This window comes from Gorilla gorilla, chromosome 11, assembly GCF_029281585.2.
Source record: "Gorilla gorilla gorilla isolate KB3781 chromosome 11, NHGRI_mGorGor1-v2.1_pri, whole genome shotgun sequence".
Lineage (NCBI taxonomy): Eukaryota > Metazoa > Chordata > Mammalia > Primates > Hominidae > Gorilla > Gorilla gorilla.
The window spans coordinates 38,280,332-38,302,333 of NC_073235.2; the positions used below are offsets into that span (position 1 = coordinate 38,280,332).

At 39.7% G+C, this 22,002-nt stretch overlaps 1 protein-coding gene across 1 annotated transcript in view; it reads left to right on the top strand.

Annotated features, from left to right (window-relative positions):
* UBXN4 (UBX domain protein 4) overlaps nucleotides 1–22,002 on the top strand; it is a 43,246-nt gene that overhangs the window by 17,907 nt on the left and 3,337 nt on the right. The window contains exons 6-12 of the mRNA XM_019022145.4: nucleotides 2,356–2,449; nucleotides 10,323–10,377; nucleotides 11,127–11,291; nucleotides 12,979–13,106; nucleotides 16,507–16,609; nucleotides 19,202–19,333; nucleotides 20,454–20,656. Of these exons, the coding sequence (XP_018877690.1) occupies nucleotides 2,356–2,449; nucleotides 10,323–10,377; nucleotides 11,127–11,291; nucleotides 12,979–13,106; nucleotides 16,507–16,609; nucleotides 19,202–19,333; nucleotides 20,454–20,656 (880 nt within the window). The remainder of the gene's footprint in view (nucleotides 1–2,355; nucleotides 2,450–10,322; nucleotides 10,378–11,126; nucleotides 11,292–12,978; nucleotides 13,107–16,506; nucleotides 16,610–19,201; nucleotides 19,334–20,453; nucleotides 20,657–22,002) is intronic.

The following is a 22,002-nucleotide window of genomic DNA, read 5'->3' on the forward strand; positions in this document are numbered from 1 at the left end:
TTCCTGTAGTTTTCCACAGTCTGGATTTTACTGCATCCCCATGGAATTGTGTAAGATGTTCCTCTGTCCCCTTTATTCCTCTAAATTGGTAAAGCTACAGACTTGATCAAGTCAGCTTCATTATTCTTTTTGACAAGACTACTTTGTAGATGATGATGTATGTTTCTCTCAGGAGATACATTATGCCTGTTATTCCAGTTGGCTTTTTAAGCCTAAAGGCAGAACTTCTCAATACATTTTTATTATATTTGGATTTTTATCAGTTGTTTTAGCTTATTGAGGTGTTTTTTCAATCCAGATTTTTTTTTTTTTTTTTTTTTTTTTTTTTTGAGACAGTCTCGCTCTGTCTCCCAGGCTGGAGTGCAGTGGCACGATCTTGGCTCACTGCAGCCTCTGCCTCCCAAATTCAAGTGATTCTTCTACCTCAGCCTTCCAAGTAGCTGGGATTATAAGTACCCGCAACCATGCCCAGCTGATTTTGTATTTTTAGTAGTGATGAGGTTTCATCATGTTGGCCAGGCTGGTCTCAAACTCCTGACCTCAAATGATCCACCTGCCTCGGCCTCCCAAAGTGCTGGGACTACAGGTGTGAGCCACCATACCCGACCTAGAATTTTTCATTTAGGAATTAGCAGTTAAATATGAGTGTTAATAAGCTATTTCACACAATTTTGGGTCACCCATAAAGTTACACATGGGCCAGGTACAATGGCTCATGCCTGTGATCCCAGTACTTCAGGAGGCCAAGATCACTTGAGCTCAGGAGTTCGAGACCAGCCTGGGCAGTGTGACAAAACCCAGTCTCTATACAAAATACAAAAATTAGCCAGGCATGGTAGCGTGCACTGGTGGCCCCAGCTACTAGGGAGGCTGAAGTAGGAAGATGGCTTGATCCCAGGAGGCGGAGTTTGCAGTGAGCCAAGATCATGCCACTGCTCTCCAGCCTGGGCAACAAAGCTAGACCATGTCTCAAAAAAAAAGTTACAAATTTATATTTTACATCTTCAAGTCATTTATGAAATACCAAAGGCAGAGAACTCTGTGACATACAATTGGAAATCTTCCTCTATATGACATCTTTCCATTTCTCTTTGATTATGAGTCATAGATTCACCTAACTGTACTCTTATTCAGCACTTTTCCCCCAGCTTGTCCACAAGTTATCTTCATAAGATGTTAAATTTTTGCTGATAATAAGACATGTCCTCAGCATTCATTTTATTTGCTAAAGAAAGGTGGTTAATTTCCTATTGAGCCTCTACTGGCTGCTAGTGGTTACCACTTCTTATCCAAGAGTTGCATTCAGTGATACACTGGTAAACATTTATCAGAAGGATCTGTGGAAGCAAAGGCCCATATTTGTAGTATTTGCTAATTTCCCAGGTGTAAATACTCCCACTTTGTTGATTTCAAGCTACCTAGGTTATGCCCCTGAATGCGGGGGGAGAAGAGATATGCACCATCGTCTCTACTTAGTCATACTAATTATTTTTACTACTACTGTAGTAACGAAAATGCTTACCATGTGCCAGTCTCAGTTAAGTTCTAAGCATTTTACTTGTATTAACATGTATTTCTTATAACAACCGTGTGAGGTTACTATCCCCATTTTACTGATGAGATACAGAGGGATTAAGGAACTTACTGAAATGACTGTGTGGCTCCAGAGTCCTTGTTCGCCGAAGACTGTAAAGAAGAATCAGGTTGGTGGCAAGTTGTAAGGAAGGGAATGACAGAGGTCTTGTAGAACAGGCCAGGACAAAAGTCTATCTTTCAGGAAATCTTTCAAAGAAAACTAGCATAAAGAGGCTCTCTAAGGAACCACTCTGGTCAGCAGAAGCAGATTCCTTGGACCAGTGTAAGTCCAGAGCCATACCCAGGATCAAACCTGGCCTGTATTGCTCACTGCTCAATAGCCACAGCCACATTTTAATTAAAATTAATTACAACTAAAATTTGTCCCTCACTTGCAGTAACCTCATTTTAGATGTTCAACAGCCGCGTGTCTAGTGGCTGCTGTATTAGACAGTATAGATATTGGAGGGCACTGCTCTAGAGTGAAGCCTACCCATAGCCAGGCGTGCCTCCTGCCAGGTTGTTATTCGTGTTTTACGTCTGACCTTTACCTTGGTGATCTTAACTCAGTAACTGCTTTATTTCTATTTGTGAACAATTTTATCCACGTGTAAACTTTAGGATTAGTAATAGCATATTTAGCTCCTTCTCCATTTTTAGGGAAAATATATAATGCTTAAGATATAAAATTATTAACAGATGCTATAATCTGAAAGATTTATTCCTTTAAAAAGTTGCATTAAATGCAGTATTCTTATTTCTTTTTATTTAATAATTAAGGAGGAGAAAGTGCAGGCCATGCCACTTCCTCTCAGGAGCCTAGTGGATGCTCAGATCAGAGACCTGCAGAGGACCTCAACATCCGAGTGGAAAGGTTTGCTCTTCTTTTTGCAAATAGCATTTTGTTTAAAAAGACAGTGGTTTTCAGTTATTTCATTAATTTAAATTAAAGCTAAAGTTATACAAATGAAGTTTTAGAATTCTGAGTTGAAATTTTTGATCACCTAACTAATTTGTATCCATAAACATTACACTCTTAAGTGTACAGCTTTCATGTATGTCTGAAGTCACCAGTCAGCTTTTGGTCTGATCATTCTAAGAATCCCCTTTTTAATGGTATTTTGGTACGTGGGTGTTTCCATCTGTCACTTCTGCTTTTATCTCTATGCCATAAGGATAATAAGCTCCAGATAGGCAAGAACTTCAGCTTATTTCATGACTATGTACTGAGCTTAAGTTCTGCATAAGTGGGTGTCTACTAAGTGGCATTTTTCATTAGTTGGTCTAATAATCGGATACAAATTTCTGGCTCTTTGTAGTTTCTAGTATTTTTAATGATACAGTAATTGTCAAATCATAGTCTTTTATGCTGTGATTCCTACATGAGTTAATAGTTAGTGGTTAAGCAGGAATATTTTAAACCCTGATTTAAACCCCTTTAGTGTTAGTTATATGGAAGTTTAAAAAAATTCCTTAGCATTTAAAAATTTTTTTTAAAAAACCTTCCTTAGAGAGACTTGATATTTTCTTGTTCACATAGATGCTTCGGGGAAACAGGGTTCAAAGTGATTGCTGATATTGTCTTTGAGTTTGCTTGTGACTCAGTAAAGATCAGCTTCTTTTCAGCAAAACCAAGATTCTGATTGTTCTTTGTAGGGGTAGGGGCAGTGCCCAGACCTTGAGGTGAAAAGCAGGCTGGACCTCACAGTGGTGAGGAAAGTGGTATAAGCCTAGAAGAATAGCAGCAGGAAACTTAAGTTCCCAAGGGTTCATCCTGTTTTGCTTCTTTCTGATTTGCTAACACCAGGCCCGCTACTCTGTACCTTTATTTGCACCACTCTGGGCTGAAGTGAAAATAAAAAATCTGGAAAAGGGTTTGGAGACTTGGGGCGAAAACCTGAATTACATCAGGTAGCCCTTTATTTTGAGGTGGGGTCAGGCGCTATTTAGTTACACTGGAAAAAGTTTTTAATAGCTTCCATTCTTATGTAAGGGAATGTCAGCTAGTGTCTGCCTGTGTCATAGTACTAATTAATTCACAAGCTGAGATCCTGCATTTTATTCATCTGTGTTCATGCCAAATTAGGAATCTTGTTCCTTTTGCGGAATCTGATTCATTGACAATGACAATAACTAATAACACCAGCGTATGTAATATTCCCATTCCAAATGTCCACTTAGCTCATTATTTATACCCTAAGAGTTGCCATCATTCTCACCATCCCCTGCCATAGACTGTGAAGCTCTTGTGCCCTCAACTAACTCATCTCCTGCCATCTTTTGCAGGGTATTGAACTGTGAAACTACTAGTTTCCCTGTCTCTCTGAACTGAAGTGCTTTTCCTCAGCCTGGTTAAGTTGGACCCATCGGTCCCTGTGGTGTAATCTGATATTTTAGAATTATATGAAGTTCTATAAAGCAAAATTCATGCATTTTTCTCTGACCTTGATGATATTTTAAAATCTATTTCATACAAATTAAAAATTCAGAGTTAAAATTTGGCAGGGGCTGTGAGTGGTGGCTCACGCCTGTAATCCCAGCACTTTGGGAGGCTGAGACAGGTGGTTTGCTTGAGCCCGGGAAATAGAGACCAGCCTGGGCAACATGGCAAAACCCCATCTCTACAAAAAAATACAAAAATTAGTTGGGTGAGGTGGTGCACACCTGTAGTCCCAGCTACTCAGGAGGCTGAGGTGGGAGGATCACCTGAGCCCAGGAGGTCAAGGCTGCAGTGAGCCATGATCACACCATTGTACTCCAGCCTGAGTGAAAGAGCAAGACTCTGTCTCAAAAAGTAAATAAATAAGACCAGTCATGGTGTATCACACCTGTAGTGCCAGCACTTTGAGAGGCTGAGATGGGTGGATCATTTGAGGCCGGGAGTTCAAGACCATCCTGGCCAACGTGGCGAAACCCCGTCTCTACTAGAAAAATAACAAAAATTAGCTGGGCATGGTACGCATCTGTTGTCCCAGCTACTCAGGAGGTTGAGGCAGGAAAATTGCTTGAACCCGGGATGCAGAGGTTGCAGTGAACCAAGGTCATGCCACTACACTCCAGCCTGGGCGACACAGTGCTACTGCGTCTCAAAATAAATAAAATAAAATAAAAAATAAAGCAGGATGGATTAGCAAATGTAAGATTCTTACTTTCCTCTCAGGCTACAGTTGAAACTGAGATCTATTTCCAAAGACCATGTTTTTGGAAAAGTAATTACTGTAGTTGACTTTAAGTCTTAGGCTTTTTTCTCATCTAGCTTCAAAGAAAACTAATTTTGTTAAGGGAAAGGGTGACTAAATCAAATTGACATTAGTGAGAAATTCATCCTATCTTGTACATAAGAACATAGTCCTTCAATCTTGAGCTGCATTTTGTCAAGTAAACATAATTAAAAAAAAAACGGATTGGTGATTTGAAATTGTGAGATCTGTTTTTATTTTTAATATTAATGGATATACAATGGTTATTTATTTATTTATGAGGCAGAGTCTTGCTCTGTTGCCCAGGCTGGAGTGCAGTGGCATGATCTTGGCTCACTGTAGCCTCTGACTCCCGGGTTCCAGCGATTCTCCTGCCTCAGCCTCCCAAGTAGCTGGGATTACAGGCGTGCACCACCACACCCGGCTAATTTTTTAAATATTTTTAGTAGCAACAGGGTTTCGCCATGTTGGCTGGGCTGGTCTTGAAATCCTGACTTCAGGTCATCTGCTCACCTTGGCCTCCCAAAGTGCTGGGATTACAGGTGTGAGCCACAGCACCTCGCCTATGATGGTTTTTTGTTTGTTTGTTTTTGAGATGAGGTCTGGCTCTGTTGCCAGGCTGGAGTGCAGTGGCGTGATCTCGGCTCACTGCAACCTCCTCCTCCCAGTTCAAGTGGTCCTCATACCTCAGCTTCCTGAGTATCTGGGATTACAGGTATGCGCCACCATGACTGGCTAATTTTTGTATTTTTAGTAGAGACAGGGGTTTGCCATGTTGGCCAGGCTGGTCTCGAACTCCTGGCCTCAAATAATCCACCCGCCTTGGCTTCTTCAAGTGCTGAGATTACAGGCTTGAGCCACTACGTCTGGCCAGGATATACAATGTTTCACTAAAGCTAACAGATGTGAAATAGGAATCTTTTAGCGAATCTTTAGTTAAAATGCATTATTTTGTTTATTTCATTATGTTTTTTTTTTTCTTCCCCCGAGATGGAGTTTTGCTCTTGTCGCCCAAGCTGGAGTGCAATGGCACAATCTCGGCTCACTGCAACCTCCACCTCCCAGATTCAAGCGATTCTCCTGCCTCAGCCTCCCGAGTAGCTGGGATTACAGGTGCCCACCATCACACCCGGCTAATTTTTATATTTTTAGTAGAGGCGGGGGTTTCACCATGTTGGCCAAGCTGGTCTCTAACTCCTGACCTCAGGTGACCCACCCGCCTTGGCCTCCCAAAGTGCTGGAATTACCGGCATGAGCCACCGCACCCAGCCATGTCATTATGTTTAAAATGGGCAGAATTATCTGGCAAAGATAATATATACTACCATGAATTCCAGTCTTTTTATTTGAATAAGTTTCAAACCTCAACGTTGAAAAAATAGTGTAATGGCCACCTTTTAATTTTTTTTTCTTTTTTTTTTTTCTTCTGATTCATTTGAAAGTTGCAGACATAATTTCACTTCATGCCTAGATACCTCAGCATGCATCTCCTAGGAAGACATTGGCTGAGGGTCTGTGGGCTTTGAGCAGGGACTCCATCCTAGGCCAGGATCTGGGGATCTGTGCTCACAGACCCATGTCCTGCCCCCTTCTGGCACCCAAGCAGGCATAGTGACCATTAAGAAGTAGAAGCCAGCCTGGCACAGTGGCTCACGCCTGTAATCCCAGCACTTTGGGAGGCCGAGGTAGGTGGATCAACTGAGGTCAGGAGTTCGAGACCAGCCTGAGCAACATGGTGAAACCCTGTCTCTACTAAAAATACAAAAATTACCCGGACGTAGTGGTGGGTACCTGTAATCTCAGCTATTTGGGAGGCCGAGGCAGGAAAATTGCTTGAACCCAGGAGGTAGAGATTGCAGTGAGCTGAGATTATGCCATTGCACTCCAGCCTGGGCAATAAGAGAGAAAATCCATCTCAAAAAAAAAAAAAAAAGTCAACGCCCAAATGTAGAAGTTATGGAACAGTCAATTTGTTATTAAATTAGATGCAGTGTAGCTTTTCACCCAGATTAAAACAAACTTGCGTTTGTATTTCTCAGAAGAAAATTCTACAGATGGTCTATAAATACATTTATACACCATTTTCAGATGGTGTATATTTTCAGATATAAACACAATACCATTATCATACTCAAGAAATTCTAAATTGATACAGTAAGATTATCTAATTTGTCCGTATTCAGATTTCCCAGTTGCTCCAATAATGGCCCTTTTAACTTTTCTTCCCTTGATTCAAGATCCAGTCAAGGATTGTTCATTGCATTTAGTTTAGGCTCTGAATCCAAGACACTTCTTGTTTGCATTTTTCATGATTTAGACATTTTGAAGAGTCTAGGTTAGTTGTTTCTACAATGTCCTTTGATCTGGTCCCTGTTCTATCATTAGATTCAGGTTAAACTCTGATAAGAACATTACCAAGATAATGTTTTGTCCTTTCCATTACTCATATCAGGAGACAAGTAATATCAGATGTATGCATTATTGGAGATGTAAAGTTTAATTATTTGGTTAGGATCTTGTCTGTTGGGTACCCTTTTCATTTTCTAATATATAAGTTGTCTATGGGGTGATTCAAATGGTAAATATCCTACTGCTTAAAAACTTCACCCGGTGGTTTCAGCATTCATTGATTTTTGCTGTAATTACCTATTTCATTGATGTTTAAAAATTGTGGTATTTTTCTCATTCTGTTTTTTCTACATTTATCAGCTAGCATTCTTCTATAGAGAAATGCTTTGATCTACCCCCTCTACTTTCCATCTGCCCACCCCTGCCCCCTTTTTCCAGTAAACTACTTATTGGACACCAGCACCCAGATGAAGGAATAGAAAATTACCAGTGCTAGTCTGGCATGGTGGCTCACGCCTGTAATCCCAGCACTTTGGGAGGCCAAGGTGGGCGGGTCACGTGAGGTCAGGAGTTCAAGACCAGCCTTGCCAACACAGTGCAACCTTGTCTCTACCAAAAATACAAAAATTAGCTGGGCGTGGGGTGTGCATCTGTAGTCCCAGCCACTGAGGAGCCTGAGGTAGAAGAATCACTTGAACCCGGGAGGCAGAGGTTGCAGTGAGCCGAGATCATGCCACTGCACTCCAGCCTGGGCGACAAAGTGAGACCTTGTCTCAAAAAAAAAAAATGAAAGAAAGAAAATTAACAGTGCCTAATAAGCTTTCCTAATGCCCCTTCCCAATTATGGATTCCCTCCATAAGATGATCACTATCCTGAATCTAACACTGTAGGTTAGTTGTCTGTTTGTGAACTTTGTGATGGAATCATGCAACGTGTATTTTTGTGTTTGATCTCCTTTGTTCAGCTTTGTATTTTGAGGGTTATCTGTGTTGCATGTCACAGTAATTGGTGCACTCTCATTGCTTTATCGTATTCTATTTGACTCTACCTTGATTTATTAATCCATTCTACTGTTGGTGGATATTAGGATTGTTTTCAGTTTGGGGCTATTTGAATAGAACTGCTATGAGGAATATTCTTGTATATGTCTTGGTGAACATGTGTACACATTTCTTTTGGGCATATATATGAAGAAGCGGGAATTTCTGGGTTATACATAGTGATCAAACAGCTTTCCAAAGTGGTTAGGCCAATTTACAGTTCCCCTTAGCAGTTAAGACATGTCACAGATGCTTTTTTTTCTCTCATGTGTTACTATCCATTTCTCTATTCTTTTTGGTGCACAAATTGCCCCAAATTTGACTTGTTGGAATCCCCTTCATATTGGGTCTTCTGGCTTTTTGACAGTACTCACTCCCTTGATTGCTGGCGCATGTTGTTCAGTTTGGTATACACCAAACACTTTTAGAGAAAATACCATTTTCATTAAAAAAAAATGAAATATAATTCACTACCATGAAATTGAAAGTGCACAATTCAGTGAGTTTTAGTATATTGACAAGGTTGTGCATCTACTACCACTGTCTAATTTCAGAATCATTATTTTATTTTTTAAATTTTTTTATTTTTTTGAGATGGAGTCTCACTTTGTTTCCCAGGCTGGAGTGCAGTGGCACCATCTCGGCTCACTGCAACCTCCGCCCCCCAGGTTCAAGCAATTCTCCTGGCTCAGCCTCCTGAGTAGCTGGGATTACAGGCGCATGCTACCACGCCTGGCTAATTTTTGTATTTTTAGTGGAGACAGGGTTTCACCATGTTGGTCAGGCTGGTCTCAAACTCCTGACCTCGTGATCTGCCCACCTCGGCCTCCCAAAGTGGTGGGATTACAGGCATGAGCCACCGTGCCTGGCCTATTTTATTAGTTTTTGAGATGGGGTTTCATTACGTTGCATTACACTACCATGCTCAGCTGATTTTATATTATTATTATTATTTTTTTCCTGAGGCGGAGTCTCACTCTCGCCCAGGCTGGAGTACGGTGACATGATCTCGGCTCACTGCAACCTCCGCCTCCCAGGTTCAAGCGATTCTCCTGTCTCAGCCTCCTGAGTAGCTGGGTTTACAGGCGCTCACCACCACGCCCAGATGTTTTTCTATTTTTAGTAGAGACAGGGTTTCGCCATGTTGGCCAGGCTAGTCTCAAACTCCTGACCTCAATTGATCCGCCTGCCTCGGCCTCCCAAAGTGCTGGGATTACAGGTTTGAGCCACCGTGCCCAGCCTGATTTTTTATTTTTTGTAAAGATGGGGTCTCAAGTTGTTGCCCAGACTGGTTTCGAACTCCAGGGCTTAGGCTATCCTCCTGCCTCAGCCTCCTGCAGTGCTGAGATTACACATGTGAGCCACCACACCCAGCCTCCATTTGTTTGTTTATTTCAGACAGGGTCTCCCTTTGTCACCCAGGCTGGAATGCAGTAGCGGGAACGTGACTCGCTGCAGTCTCGACCTCCCGGCTCAAGCAGTTCTGTTACCTTAGCCCCTAAAGCAGCTGGAACTACAGGCACACGCCACCATGCCTGGCTAATTTTTGTATTTTCTGTAGAGACAGAGTTTTGCCATGTTGCTCAAGCTGGTCTTTAGCTCAAGAGATCCACCAACCTCAGCCCTCCCAAAGTGCTGGGATTACAGGCATGAGCCACTGTGCCCAGCCTCAATTCATTTTTAACTGATGAACTTCTTACAGTTGAGAATCAAGTTGGTGTTAGTAATTTGGTATTAATAATTTGCTGGCCTCAAGTTTTTATTTTTACAGGTTTTTTTTTTTTTTTTTTTTTTTTTTTTACCATAGTGCTGTTTAGTTTTATATAAGGAGTAGAGCATTTATAAGTCACTGATTTATGTATTTGTTTGAAAATGTATTTGTAGATTTTGAAGTCAATATCAGGTAAATCAGAAAAAAAGGGAAACTAATCATAAGTGGGAAGTGAGGCATTTAGAGTGAAGCTAGGCTTCTGATGGGCTCTCGTTGACTCCAGGATTTCTGTAGGGGCCTGAAGCCAGGCAGATAAATAGTTGCTTGCTTTTTGTTTGTTTGTTTCTTTATTTCTCCAATTGTTTTAGCTAAATCCATCTCCTAAATGTGTTTTATATTAATATGATGTGTCTCAATTAGTGGTGTTTTTTTTTTTTTTAATACAGACTAACAAAAAAACTTGAAGAAAGGAGAGAAGAGAAAAGAAAAGAGGAAGAACAGGTAAAGTTCATGCAGTTAGCCTTGTTTTGTCCTCTCATTAACTGAGGTTGTGATTGATTATTCTATTCAGTGTGGCAGGCCTAGGGTGACTTCATAGTTTTAGTTCAGTGTTGCAGCACTATGAAGATAATTCCTGTTTTCTCTAGTAGAGTCATAGTATATACATTTTTTGTGTTCTTTTTATAAATTGCTATGAATAAATTAGACCATGCTTTTTCCCTCTGCAATGATTTTTTTTTACACTAAGAATAAAGGGACTTAAGCTAAAATTGTTTGGCTTGAGGTTGAACAAAGTTTTAGTTCATTTTTGTGAAAAAAATGTGTAGACATTTTGCTGAATTTTTCCTCTCCTGTTAAGCATTCTAGCACATGGTTCATTTTTCTCACCACGTATACCTAACTGTGTAGCATTTCTTTGGAGTTCTAATATAGGAAGGTTACCATTTCATTCAAGCCAAATACATGACTGCCATGTTGTCCCTGAAGGGTAATATATTTACCCTCATGACTAAAGACCTGTAATTATGCTTGCCTTCAAATTACACTGACTACATTATTATCTTAACAGACCACTGGCAATGATTTATAGATTGATAGACATTTGACCATTAACCGTGTCATTAATAAACTCGTCTAGACTTACATTTTATGAAGTTTTATTCTTTTAACTGCAGTTTTCCTTGCATTCAAAATAATATCTGGGGCAGATTATCAAGTTTTTGGATCATAAAACTTTTTCTTTAATTCAGAGAGAAATCAAGAAGGAAATTGAGAGGAGAAAAACTGGAAAAGAAATGTTGGATTATAAAAGAAAACAAGAAGAAGAATTAACAAAAAGAATGCTGGAGGAAAGAAACAGAGAAAAAGCAGAAGATAGGGCAGCTCGAGAACGTATAAAACAGCAGATTGCATTGGTAAGTCTTAAGTTTCCAGACATTCGTGAAATTGTTTTTCTGTGCACAGTAGCTTTAGATTACTACCAGACTGTGCACACAAAAATAGTAGATTTTAGTGACTCATAGACTACCAATCCTGAGCTTCCTTTTATTAGAAATTGTAAATGAATTAAAATAGTTAAGATTAAAATTGAGTTGATTTTTTCGAAGTGATTTTTATTCATATTTTGTTAATTTATGACTTTTGTCAGCATTCAAAAAGCAGCTTTTAAAGATTCCCTAGAAAATAAGCTAAGTACTAGTACCTACTACTAGTACTAAGTACCTACTACTAGTAACTACTAGTACTAAGTACCTAGTAGTTCTTCTGTAGTCACAGGCACACTTTTTTGCAACATTGAAAGGATTTAGGCACATCATAAAGCTTAGTTTGCAACAATTGCTTTTAGAATTCATCAGCTGCAATACATATTAAAACCATCCCACCAGGTGTGGCTCACGCCTGTAATCCCAGCACTTTGGGAGGCTGAGGAGGGCGGATCACCTCAGGTCGGGAGTTCAAGACTTGCCTGGCCGACATGGTGAAACCCCATCTCTACTAAAAATACAAAAATTAATTGGGTGTGGTGGTGGGCGCCTGTAATCCTGCTACTTGGGAGGCTGAGGCAGGAGAATCACTTGAACCCAGGAGGTGGAAGTTGCAGTAGGCTGACATCGTGCCATTGCACTCTAGCCTGGGCGACAAAAAGTGAAACTCCATCTCAAAAAAAAAGAAAGAAAGAAAAAAAGCCATCCCTACCTTAATATTTTTGTTCATTTGGTCAGTCAACAAGTATTTGTTGAGCATTTATTATTTATTTATTTTTGAGATGGAGTTTTAGTCTTGTTGCTCAGGCTAGAGTGCAATGGCGCAATCTTGGCTCACTGCAACTTCCACCTCCTGAGTTCAAGCAGTTCTCCTGTCCCAGGCTCCCAAGTAGCTGAGGTTACAGGTGCATGCCAACATGCCCAGCTAGTTTTTGTATTTTTAGTAGAGACGGGATTTCATCACATTGGTCAGGCTGGTCTTGAACTCCTGACCTCAGGTGATCCACCCACCTCGGCCTCCCAAAGTGCTGGGACTACAGGCGTGAGCCACCACGCCCAGGCTTGTTGAGCATTTATTATGTACCAGACCTTGTTCCAGGCTTTGGAGATACAGTTGTGAGCAAATTCATTTCCTTGTTTCCTTAATAATAATTCTGGTCTCCGACAGTTGATAAAACTAAAAAATAACAGTTCCAGAATGTTAAAGTTCACATATGGTGTTAGACAATTTCAGGCAGCAAGGCACAGTGGCTCACAACTGTAATCCCAGAATTTTGTGAGGCTGAGGTGGGAGGATTGCTTGAAGCCACGAGTACAAGATCAGCCTGGGCAACAAAGTGAGACCCCACCTCTACAAGAAAAGAAAAAAAATTAGCTGGGCATGGTGGCATGCACCTGTAGTCCCTGCTACTCTGGAAGCTGAGGTGGGAGGATTGCTTGAGCCCAGGTGTTCAGAGGCTGCAGTGAGCTATGATTGTGCCACTGCACTCCAGCATTGATGACAGAGCAAGACCCTGTCTCTTAATAAAAAAAAAAAATTCCATGCATATTTGTTTGGAATTGTGTGAATTGACCATTCTGGCGGTAAAGGTAATTGGTATTTAATGATGTTTTAAAGGACCGTGCAGAGAGAGCTGCTCGTTTTGCAAAGACAAAGGAAGAAGTAGAGGCTGCCAAAGCTGCTGCCTTGCTAGCCAAACAGGCAGAAATGGAAGTCAAGAGGGAATCTTATGCAAGAGAAAGAAGGTACTATATTTCATGCTGAAACATCTCTGTGCACATAGGGGCTGAGGGGAATGATTATAGGCTGGTTTTTAACACTGATGTATACTGTGGTTATAAGCAGTCCATTCCAGAGGGACATATTGATTAATTTGACAGCTCCCAATGGTATCTCTCATTTCGTGTGAGTGTACACTTAAAAAGTACTACATAAATAACTTTAAAAGAGGGCCCAATAAATACCTATTTTCCAAAGACAGAAATGATTTGTAACCAAATGAATATAATGTTTATCTCATACGTATTAGGATTCTTTAGTTTTCAGAATCCCCTATCCGATAGGATTAAGCAAAAGAGGAAATACATTGGCTCTGCAGTTCAGAAATCCAAGGGTGAATTTGGTTAGGCATAGCTGTGTTCAGCAATCTAAAGGATACCATTACAATTTCTCTCTCTCTTTTTAATTCTTGGTTTCTTCTGTTTTAGTTTCATTCTTAGAGAAATTCTCCAAATGGTGTCAGGAGAGCCCAGCACCTCCTGGCACTTTCAGGACCTTGAATTCACGATCCCAGACAGAAGAGATTAACCTTTTCTCTCTCATGCCTGTATCAGTCACTGAGAATTCTGACTGCCCCTGTTTGGATCATGTGGCCACCTTCAGAGTAGTCAGTGTCCACATGTGTGGGCCCTCTGGTTGGAGGAGGTGACATGCCCAATCTTGTGGTGAAGGAGGTGGGGGAAATGTTATTGATAATTATACCAGAATGAATGACACATAGCAGGGTAAGAAGGCAGTTCCCAAAACAAAAATATGTTGAAAAGACAAAAAAAGTTTAAATTTCTAGTACACCTTGCTAATTGGATTATGGTTAATACTTACTGTCTTCTCTGTGCCTTTTCATATTTCCATATTGGACAGTTAAGTAGTATTTTGTAATCAGAAAAATTTTTAAAAATACTTTTCCAAAAATAAGTAATAAATTTAACAAAAATGTAAGATTTGTGTGCTAAAAATGACAAAACATTGTTGAAAGATTTAAGACCTAAATACATGGAAAGTATCCTATGTTCATGGATAAGAATACTTAACATTGTTAAGATGATAATCCTCCCCAAACTGATCTAACTGATCTATAGATTCAACACTCCTATCAAAATTCCAGCTGGCTTTTTTCCATAAATTATAAACCTAAAATTCATATGGAAATGCAAGAAACACAATAGTTAAAACAATCTGGAAAATGAAGATAGATGACTCATACTTCCTGATTTTCAAACTTACTACAAAGCTATACAGTGATGTAATGGTATAATATGAACATACAGATCATTGTAATAGAATGGAGTCTCTAGAAATAAACCCTTACAGTTATGAACTGTTTATTTTTGAAAAGGGTACCAAGACTATTCAGTGGAAAAGAAGAATCTTTTCAACAAAAGGTGCTTGGACAACTGAATATCTACATGCAAAATAATGAATTTGGACCTTTACCTCACACCATGTACAAAATTAACTTAATGGATCATCTACCAAAAAGTAAAACTGTATAAAATGTATATTCTTAGAGGAAAAAAGAGGAATATATTTTTGTGATCTAGGAGTAGCCAATGGATTGTTAGACATGGCACTAAAAGCACAGGAACAAAATTTAAAAATAGGTAAATCGCAGTTCCAAAATTTAAAACTTTTGTGCTTTGAAGGATATCATCAAGAAAGTGCAAAGAAGCTGGGCGTGGTAGCTCACACCTATAATCCCAGCACTTTGGAAGACTGAGGCAGGCGGATCACTTACGGCCAGGAGTTCAAAACCAGCCTCGCCAACGTGGCAAAAAACCGTCCCTACTAAAAATACAAAAATTAACTAGGCCTGGTGGTGCACACCAGTAATCCCAGCTACTCAGGAGGCTGAAGCATGAGAATCGCTTGAACCAGGGAGGTGGAGGTTGTAGTGAACCGAGATCGCGCCACTGCAGTCCAGCCTGGGCGACAGAGTGGGACTCTGTCTCAAAAAAAAAGAAAAAAAATGCAAAGAACAACCCATAGAATTGGAGAAAATATTTGCAAATCATATATTTGATGAGAGACTTGTGTCTAGAATATAAAAAGAACCTGTGACTCAATTATAAAGACACCCAGTTCAAATATGTGGAAAGGATTTGAATAGACATTTCTCCAAAGAAGATAAACAAATGGGCAGTAAGCACATGAAAAGATGTTCAACATCATTACTCATTAGGGAAATCAAGTCAAAACCACAATGAGATACCATTTCACACCCACTAAGTATGCCTAAATGTAAAGAGAAAGTAATAAGTGTTTGTGAGGATGTGGAGAATTTGGAACCTTTCTGTGTTACTGGTGGGACTGTAAAATGATGTAGCCACCCTGGAAAACAGTTTGCCAGTAAAGCAAAATGTTAAACATAGTGTTATCATAGGACCCAGCAGTTCTACAGCAGCAGTTTGTACAGCAGTTTATATCCAAGAGAATTGAAAACGTCCACACGAAAACCTGTACATGAGTATTTATAGCAGCATTAGTCAAAATAGCTAAAATGTGGTAATAACCCAAATGTCCAGCAACTGAAGAATGTGTAAACTGTATCTCATACAACAATGTTTTTCAGCAATAGGAATAAGAACTGATACCTGCAACAACATGGGTGAACCTTGAAAATACAATTTCCATGAAAAAAGCAAGTTACAAAGGTCACATACTATGTGATTCTATTATACAACATGCCCAAAATAGACAAATCCATAGAGATAGTAGATTAGTGGTTGCCAGGGTCTGGAGGAGGGAGGGATGGGGAGTGACTGCTGATGGGGTTGGAGTTCCTTTTTGGCATGATGAAAATGTTCTGGAATTAGATAGTGTTGATAGTTGCACAATTCTGAATATATTTAAAAATCACTGAATTGTACACTTTAAAAGGCTTAATTTTTGTTTGTTTGTTTGAGATGGAGTCTCGCTCTATTGCCTAGGCTGGAGTGCAGTGGCGTGATCTCGGCTTACTGCAACCTACACCTCCCGGGTTCAAGCCATTCTCCCTGCCTTAGCTTCCTGAGTAGCTGGGATTACAGGCATACACCACCATGCCCAGCTAATTTTTGTATTTTTTAGTAGAGACAGGGTTTCACCACGTTGGCCCGGCTGGTCTTGAACTCCTGACCTCAGGTGATCCGCCCACCTCGGCCTCCCAAAGTGCTGGGATTACAGGCGTGAGCCACCGCACCCAGCCTAAAAGAGTTAAATTTTTTTATATGAATCTCAGTAAAGCAGTTATTAACAAACAAAAAGATCTGATATGGTAGAAAAAACTATTGTCATTGCACATTTCCACTTCCATTTTCTCTAACTTAATGATATTGTTAGAGAATATACAGAGGTGAAGATTGTGACTTTAATTTTCTTTTTTCATAGCACTGTTGCAAGAATTCAATTCCGTCTTCCTGATGGTTCTTCCTTTACAAATCAGTTCCCTTCTGATGCTCCTCTAGAAGAGGCAAGGCAGTTTGCTGCACAGGTAAATTTGTGTCTTGAGTTGTAGTAAAAATAGATGTGTAGGTTACTAAATTATAGGAAGGGAAAATTTCAAAGCAGAAGTTGAATGTGAGTGAATTGTGACCTCTCCAGGAGGGAGGCACAAGACGCCTCTAAGATACTGTGGAAATTCTGTCGGGTGTTAGTGCATATGGGAGTAACATATCTGCTTTGTGTGCAGAAGTAGGAATTTGCTGATATTGTATAATAGGTCCTGGGAACTTTTCTTTTTTAAAATTTTTTGAGACAGGATCTCACTGTGTCGCCTAGGCTGGAGTGCAGTGGTGCGATCACAGCTCCCTGCAGCCTCGACCTCCTGGGCTCAAGCGACCCTCCCACCTCAGCCTCCTAAGTAGCTGGAACTTAACAGGCATGTACTGCCATGCCTGGCTAATTTTTGTACTTTTTGTAGAGACAGGGTTTCACCATGTAGCCAGGCTGGTCTTGAACTCCTGGGCTCAAGCATTCCTCCCACCTCAGCCTCGCAGTGAGTTGGGATTACAGGCGTGAGCCACCCAGCCCAGCCACTGGGAACTTTTTTCACTGATTAGTAGACTTATTGAAGGAGTGACAAGCAAGTGATTTCCCGAAGGTCTGATGTGAGGAAATTGTCCCACTCCCCTGAAATGGAAGCAGTTTTTCTCAGTCCTCTCTCCATTTCCTACAGATTGCTTAGGGGCTGGTCATTTTCCTATGATTTACCTTTTGGCTAAGGAAAAAGAGGCAGTAAACTTGATTTGACAATAGTATCTTCTTCAGGAATTTACTTCCAAAAGGTGGCCTTACTCAGAATCTGAATGGAATATATATCTTAAGATATGAGTAGTTTTCAATTTATTTTTATTCCCTGATTGATTCCTTATTCAAAATGGATTCTGAGCATCAGATGTCCTTTGGGTTCTAGGCTCATTATATGTATCAGTATTTTTTTCATATATATAACTTCAAGGTTAAAATTAGGGAGTTGGGTTCAGATCTTTCCGCCAGACCTTTTCTCCACGTTTGGTCGTCTTCTTGCACTCGTGAACTAGGCTGGACAATGTAAACGTTTATTTTAAAAACTGTTTCCCCCTAAGCTTTATAGCAGAAACAGTCCCAAATAGGTGCTTTCATTCTTCTTTTGTCTTGGAGCCTCCCACAATGTGTCCCCTGTCCTGAGTTTCACTGCTTTTGCCACAGGTAAATGGAGAAGGGACTACATCTTTGATTGCATGTGTCCTATTAAAACTCCACCTCAGGCCAGGCATGGTGGCTCACGCCTGTAATCCCAGCATTTTGGGAGGCCGAGGTGGGTGGATCACAAGGTCAGGAGTTTGAGACCAGGCTGACCAACATGGTGACCCCATCTATTCTAAAAATACAAAAATTAGCCGGGTGTGGTGGTGGGCGCCTGTAATCCCAGCTTCTCGGGAGGCTGAGGCAGGAGAATCGCTTGAACCCAGGAGGCAGAGGTTGCAGTGAGCTGAGATTGCGCCACTGTACTCCAGTCTGTGCAACGGAGCAAGACTCCATCTCAAAAAAAACAACAGGCTGGGCGCAGTGGCTCACGCCTGTAATCCCAGCACTTTGGGAGGCTGAGGTGGGTGGATCACGAGGTCAGGAGATCGAGACCATCCTGGCTAACACGGTGAAACCCCGTCTCTACTAAAAATACAAAAAATTAGCCAGGCGTCATGGCGGGCGCCTGTAGTCCCAGCTACTTGAGAGGCTGAGGCAGGAGAATGGTGTGAACCTGGGAGGTGGAGCTTGCAGTGAGCCAAGATCGCGCCACTGCACTCCAGCCTGGGCGACAGAGCAAGACTCTGTCTCAAAAAAAAAAAAAAAAACCTCAAAAAACAAAAACTCCACCTCAGTACAGTTATCAAGTTTTGTATTTTGTATATCTTTAGAACAGTGAGGGGTATGTGTGATCTACAGTAAAAAAAAAAATACAAAAAACAAGTTAGTCTCCTTCTTTGGAATCTTCTAGGGAAAGATACACAGATGTCTAAGATTTTACAAGTGATTTTTGTATATAGAGGACTTAAAATTGTGAGGGTGACTTATGGTGCTGTCCATTGTACGTTCCTGGATCTGGTATTGTGTGTATCATGTAGGTTGATTATGGACCATTTATGCCTTGAGACAAGGAGGAGGCTACACTTCCTGAAGGTATATATGAGGGAAATACTGGTCTAGTCCAAATTCTTAATAGGGATTACCTGTAATCCAAATGTGTGTTCATGAGACATTAAGTTTGCCAAAGGATAGTGAAAACCTAATAATGAACTGCAACAGTACTTAAAGGAGATACACAATTGTCCATTTTTACTCAATTTCTTTGTGTATTTTTAGGAACTATATTTTGCTATTTTGTGGTCATCTTTGAGTTATAGAAGCTTTTAAAAACTATTTGGATTTGATAGCTTTTCAGCTGCTTAGGGACTGGAAGCACAATTTTATACCTTTTTTTGAGTTTACATGTAATGAACTTTTAAAATTAAGGCAATTTTAATTAAAGCAATCATTTTGGATTCATCTGAGTAATATCTTACTTTTAAAGGCACTCTTTAAGTTTTTAAAACTTATTTTACAGACTGTTGGCAACACTTACGGTAATTTTTCGTTAGCAACCATGTTTCCCAGGAGGGAATTTACCAAAGAAGATTATAAAAAGAAGTTACTGGATTTGGAACTTGCCCCAAGCGCTTCGGTGGTACTGTTGCCAGTATGTATATAGAGATGCATTTTTTTCTCTTCTTATCGTTTTCTGTTTATTATACTCTTCATTTCTTATAATTAGGGGAAAGGAAGTGCAGAGGTATACTGTAGGTAATTAAAATTCAAGTGATCCAGTAATTAGATGAATTTATAATTCCATTATCCTGTGCTTTATTTGTATTGCTGATATTACTTGTGAGACATGAAACAGTTTAATTTTCAACTTTTTTCTTCACATATTTTTGTGTACAAAAAAATGACCAATAGGAGAAGACAGTAAGAAATGCAGGTTATCTGTCTAATCCACACACTTAGTGTCTTTTATTTATATGTGCTCTACTGTTTGCCAAGTTTAAAAAAAAAAATTATTTTAATAAAAAATAACATGAATATTCAAACAGATTATCCCATTTGATCTGCACAACAATATTTTAATCTCTGGGGAAGAAAAGAAGCTCAGACAGCTTAAATGACTGCTGCCGTAACTGGGATGAGAGCCTGGGTCTTCTGTGTCCTGGTTAACATAGTTTTCCTTGCTCTATACTAGACGTGCCCTCCACCCCAAAACAGTTAGCTCTCCAGTAATCAGGATTTCATTGTTTGAACCTTTTTTTTTAAATCAGCAAGAAAGACTTTTCTTATAAAAGTTTAATATTCTTAAAAAATAGTTGGCTCATTTCACTGAGAACTACTTCCTAGTTTGTATATTACAATTTCTCTTAAACAGAGCTCTACATATTATAACATAAAATTACAATTGTATATATAATATACATTATACAATTATATACAATTATATAAAATAATTATATAAAATAATTATTTTATAATTATATATTATATAAATCATATAAAATATATATAATATATAAAATAATTGTATACTATACAATTATTATACAATTATATACAATTGTATAATATTGTATATTTATCTTTAAAAACTTCTGGGAGTCTTCAGAAGTTTATATATACGTGAAAAACAGCAAAAGATATCATTTTACCCTCTTGAAGTAAACTAAAATCGGTAGGACCTCCTTTTCCAGATAAAAGTTTCATCTGGAACCTTGGGCGTGATGTGATTGTGCTAATGTAGTCTTTATCTAGGTTTGTTTATTAATTTCTAGGCAGGAAGACCAACTGCATCCATTGTACACTCTTCCAGCGGAGACATTTGGACCTTGTTGGGAACAGTGCTTTATCCATTCCTTGCCATCTGGAGATTAATTAGCAATTTCTTGTTTAGTAATCCGCCTCCCACACAGACTTCAGTGAGAGTAACATCGTCAGAACCCCCAAACCCTGCATCATCTAGCAAATCAGAAAAAAGGTATCTGTGTGTGTTTTCCCCATTTATAAAATATGTAAGTCATGCCCAATATCTTTTTTAAGTAAAAAGTTGAGTACTTTGCCTTTCTGTATATGTCCTCTCCAGTTCCCACAGTGGAGGAGAAAAACTCCGATGCTCTGAAACTTTATTACATCATCTCTACTGCAGAGCTCACTACCTGCGTTTTCTCAGCCAGCTTTATAAAACCAATATTTTTGGAAAGCAGCTTCACCTCTACTGGTTTATTGTTTCATTCATTGAAGTTTAAGTTTCTTTACCCCATAACTATCAAGGCAGATTTTTTTTTTTCTAGTAACCTCTTTCTTGCTAACCATGTTTGCTTGACAAGATAGTTCATTGCATTAATCGTTCAGGGTCATCTTGCATAATTACTGTAGGTGAACTACTCTGTTTTGATCATTTTAACCCTGTTGGTTCTTTTATCTACCGGCTGACAGCCTTGTCTGGATCATTCAGAGAAGGACCAAATTGCGGAAACAGGTTATTCCTTTGAAAATTCTCTCTCAGACAATTATTTTGGACTAATCCCTTAACCAAGAGGCCAGGGCCTGATGCAGTGGCTCACGCCTGTAATCCCAGCACTTTGGGAGGCTGAGGCGAGAGAATTACTTGAGCTTGTGCATTCAAGACTAGCCTGGGCAATATAGTGAGACCTTGTCTGTACAAAAACAATTTAAAAATTTGCCAGGCACATGTCTGTGGTCCCAGCTACTTGGGAGGCTGAGATGGGAAGATCACTTGAGCCCGGGAGATTGAGGCTGCAGTGAGCCAAGATTGTGCTATTGCACTCCAGCCTGGGTGACAGAGTGAGAGTGAGATCCTGTCTCAAAACAAAAACAAAACAACTTTTATAGCAGATAGCATGCAATGGTTAGCATAGTAATACAACACTGACAATTTTAACTCCTATCTTTGTTAAGATTTTATATACTTGAAACAGGTTAATGGAAAGTATTTTCCTAGAAAGTAAGATTATGCCCCTTTCTAATAATTACATAATAATGTAACTTACTGAAATGGACACCTCTGTTAAGCACTCTATGAGGCCTTTTATAGGCATTATAACAAATCTTCATGCCAGTCCTATGTGATAAGTAATAGAAATTCTTTCTTCTCTGCCCTCAGTATGGAGAAGCCCTAGTCATGTGTTTATGGATTCCATGGGTAATGACATATAAGTATTGTGATTGGGCTGCTTTGTCCTTTATTTCATAACTGTTAGGCAGGAAGACCAGTTACCTACTAAGTACGTTACTGTAGTGAGGACAGAGGGAAACTCAAACAAGGCTGAATCTTAAAACTCTTACTGAGCAATGGGTGGGAGC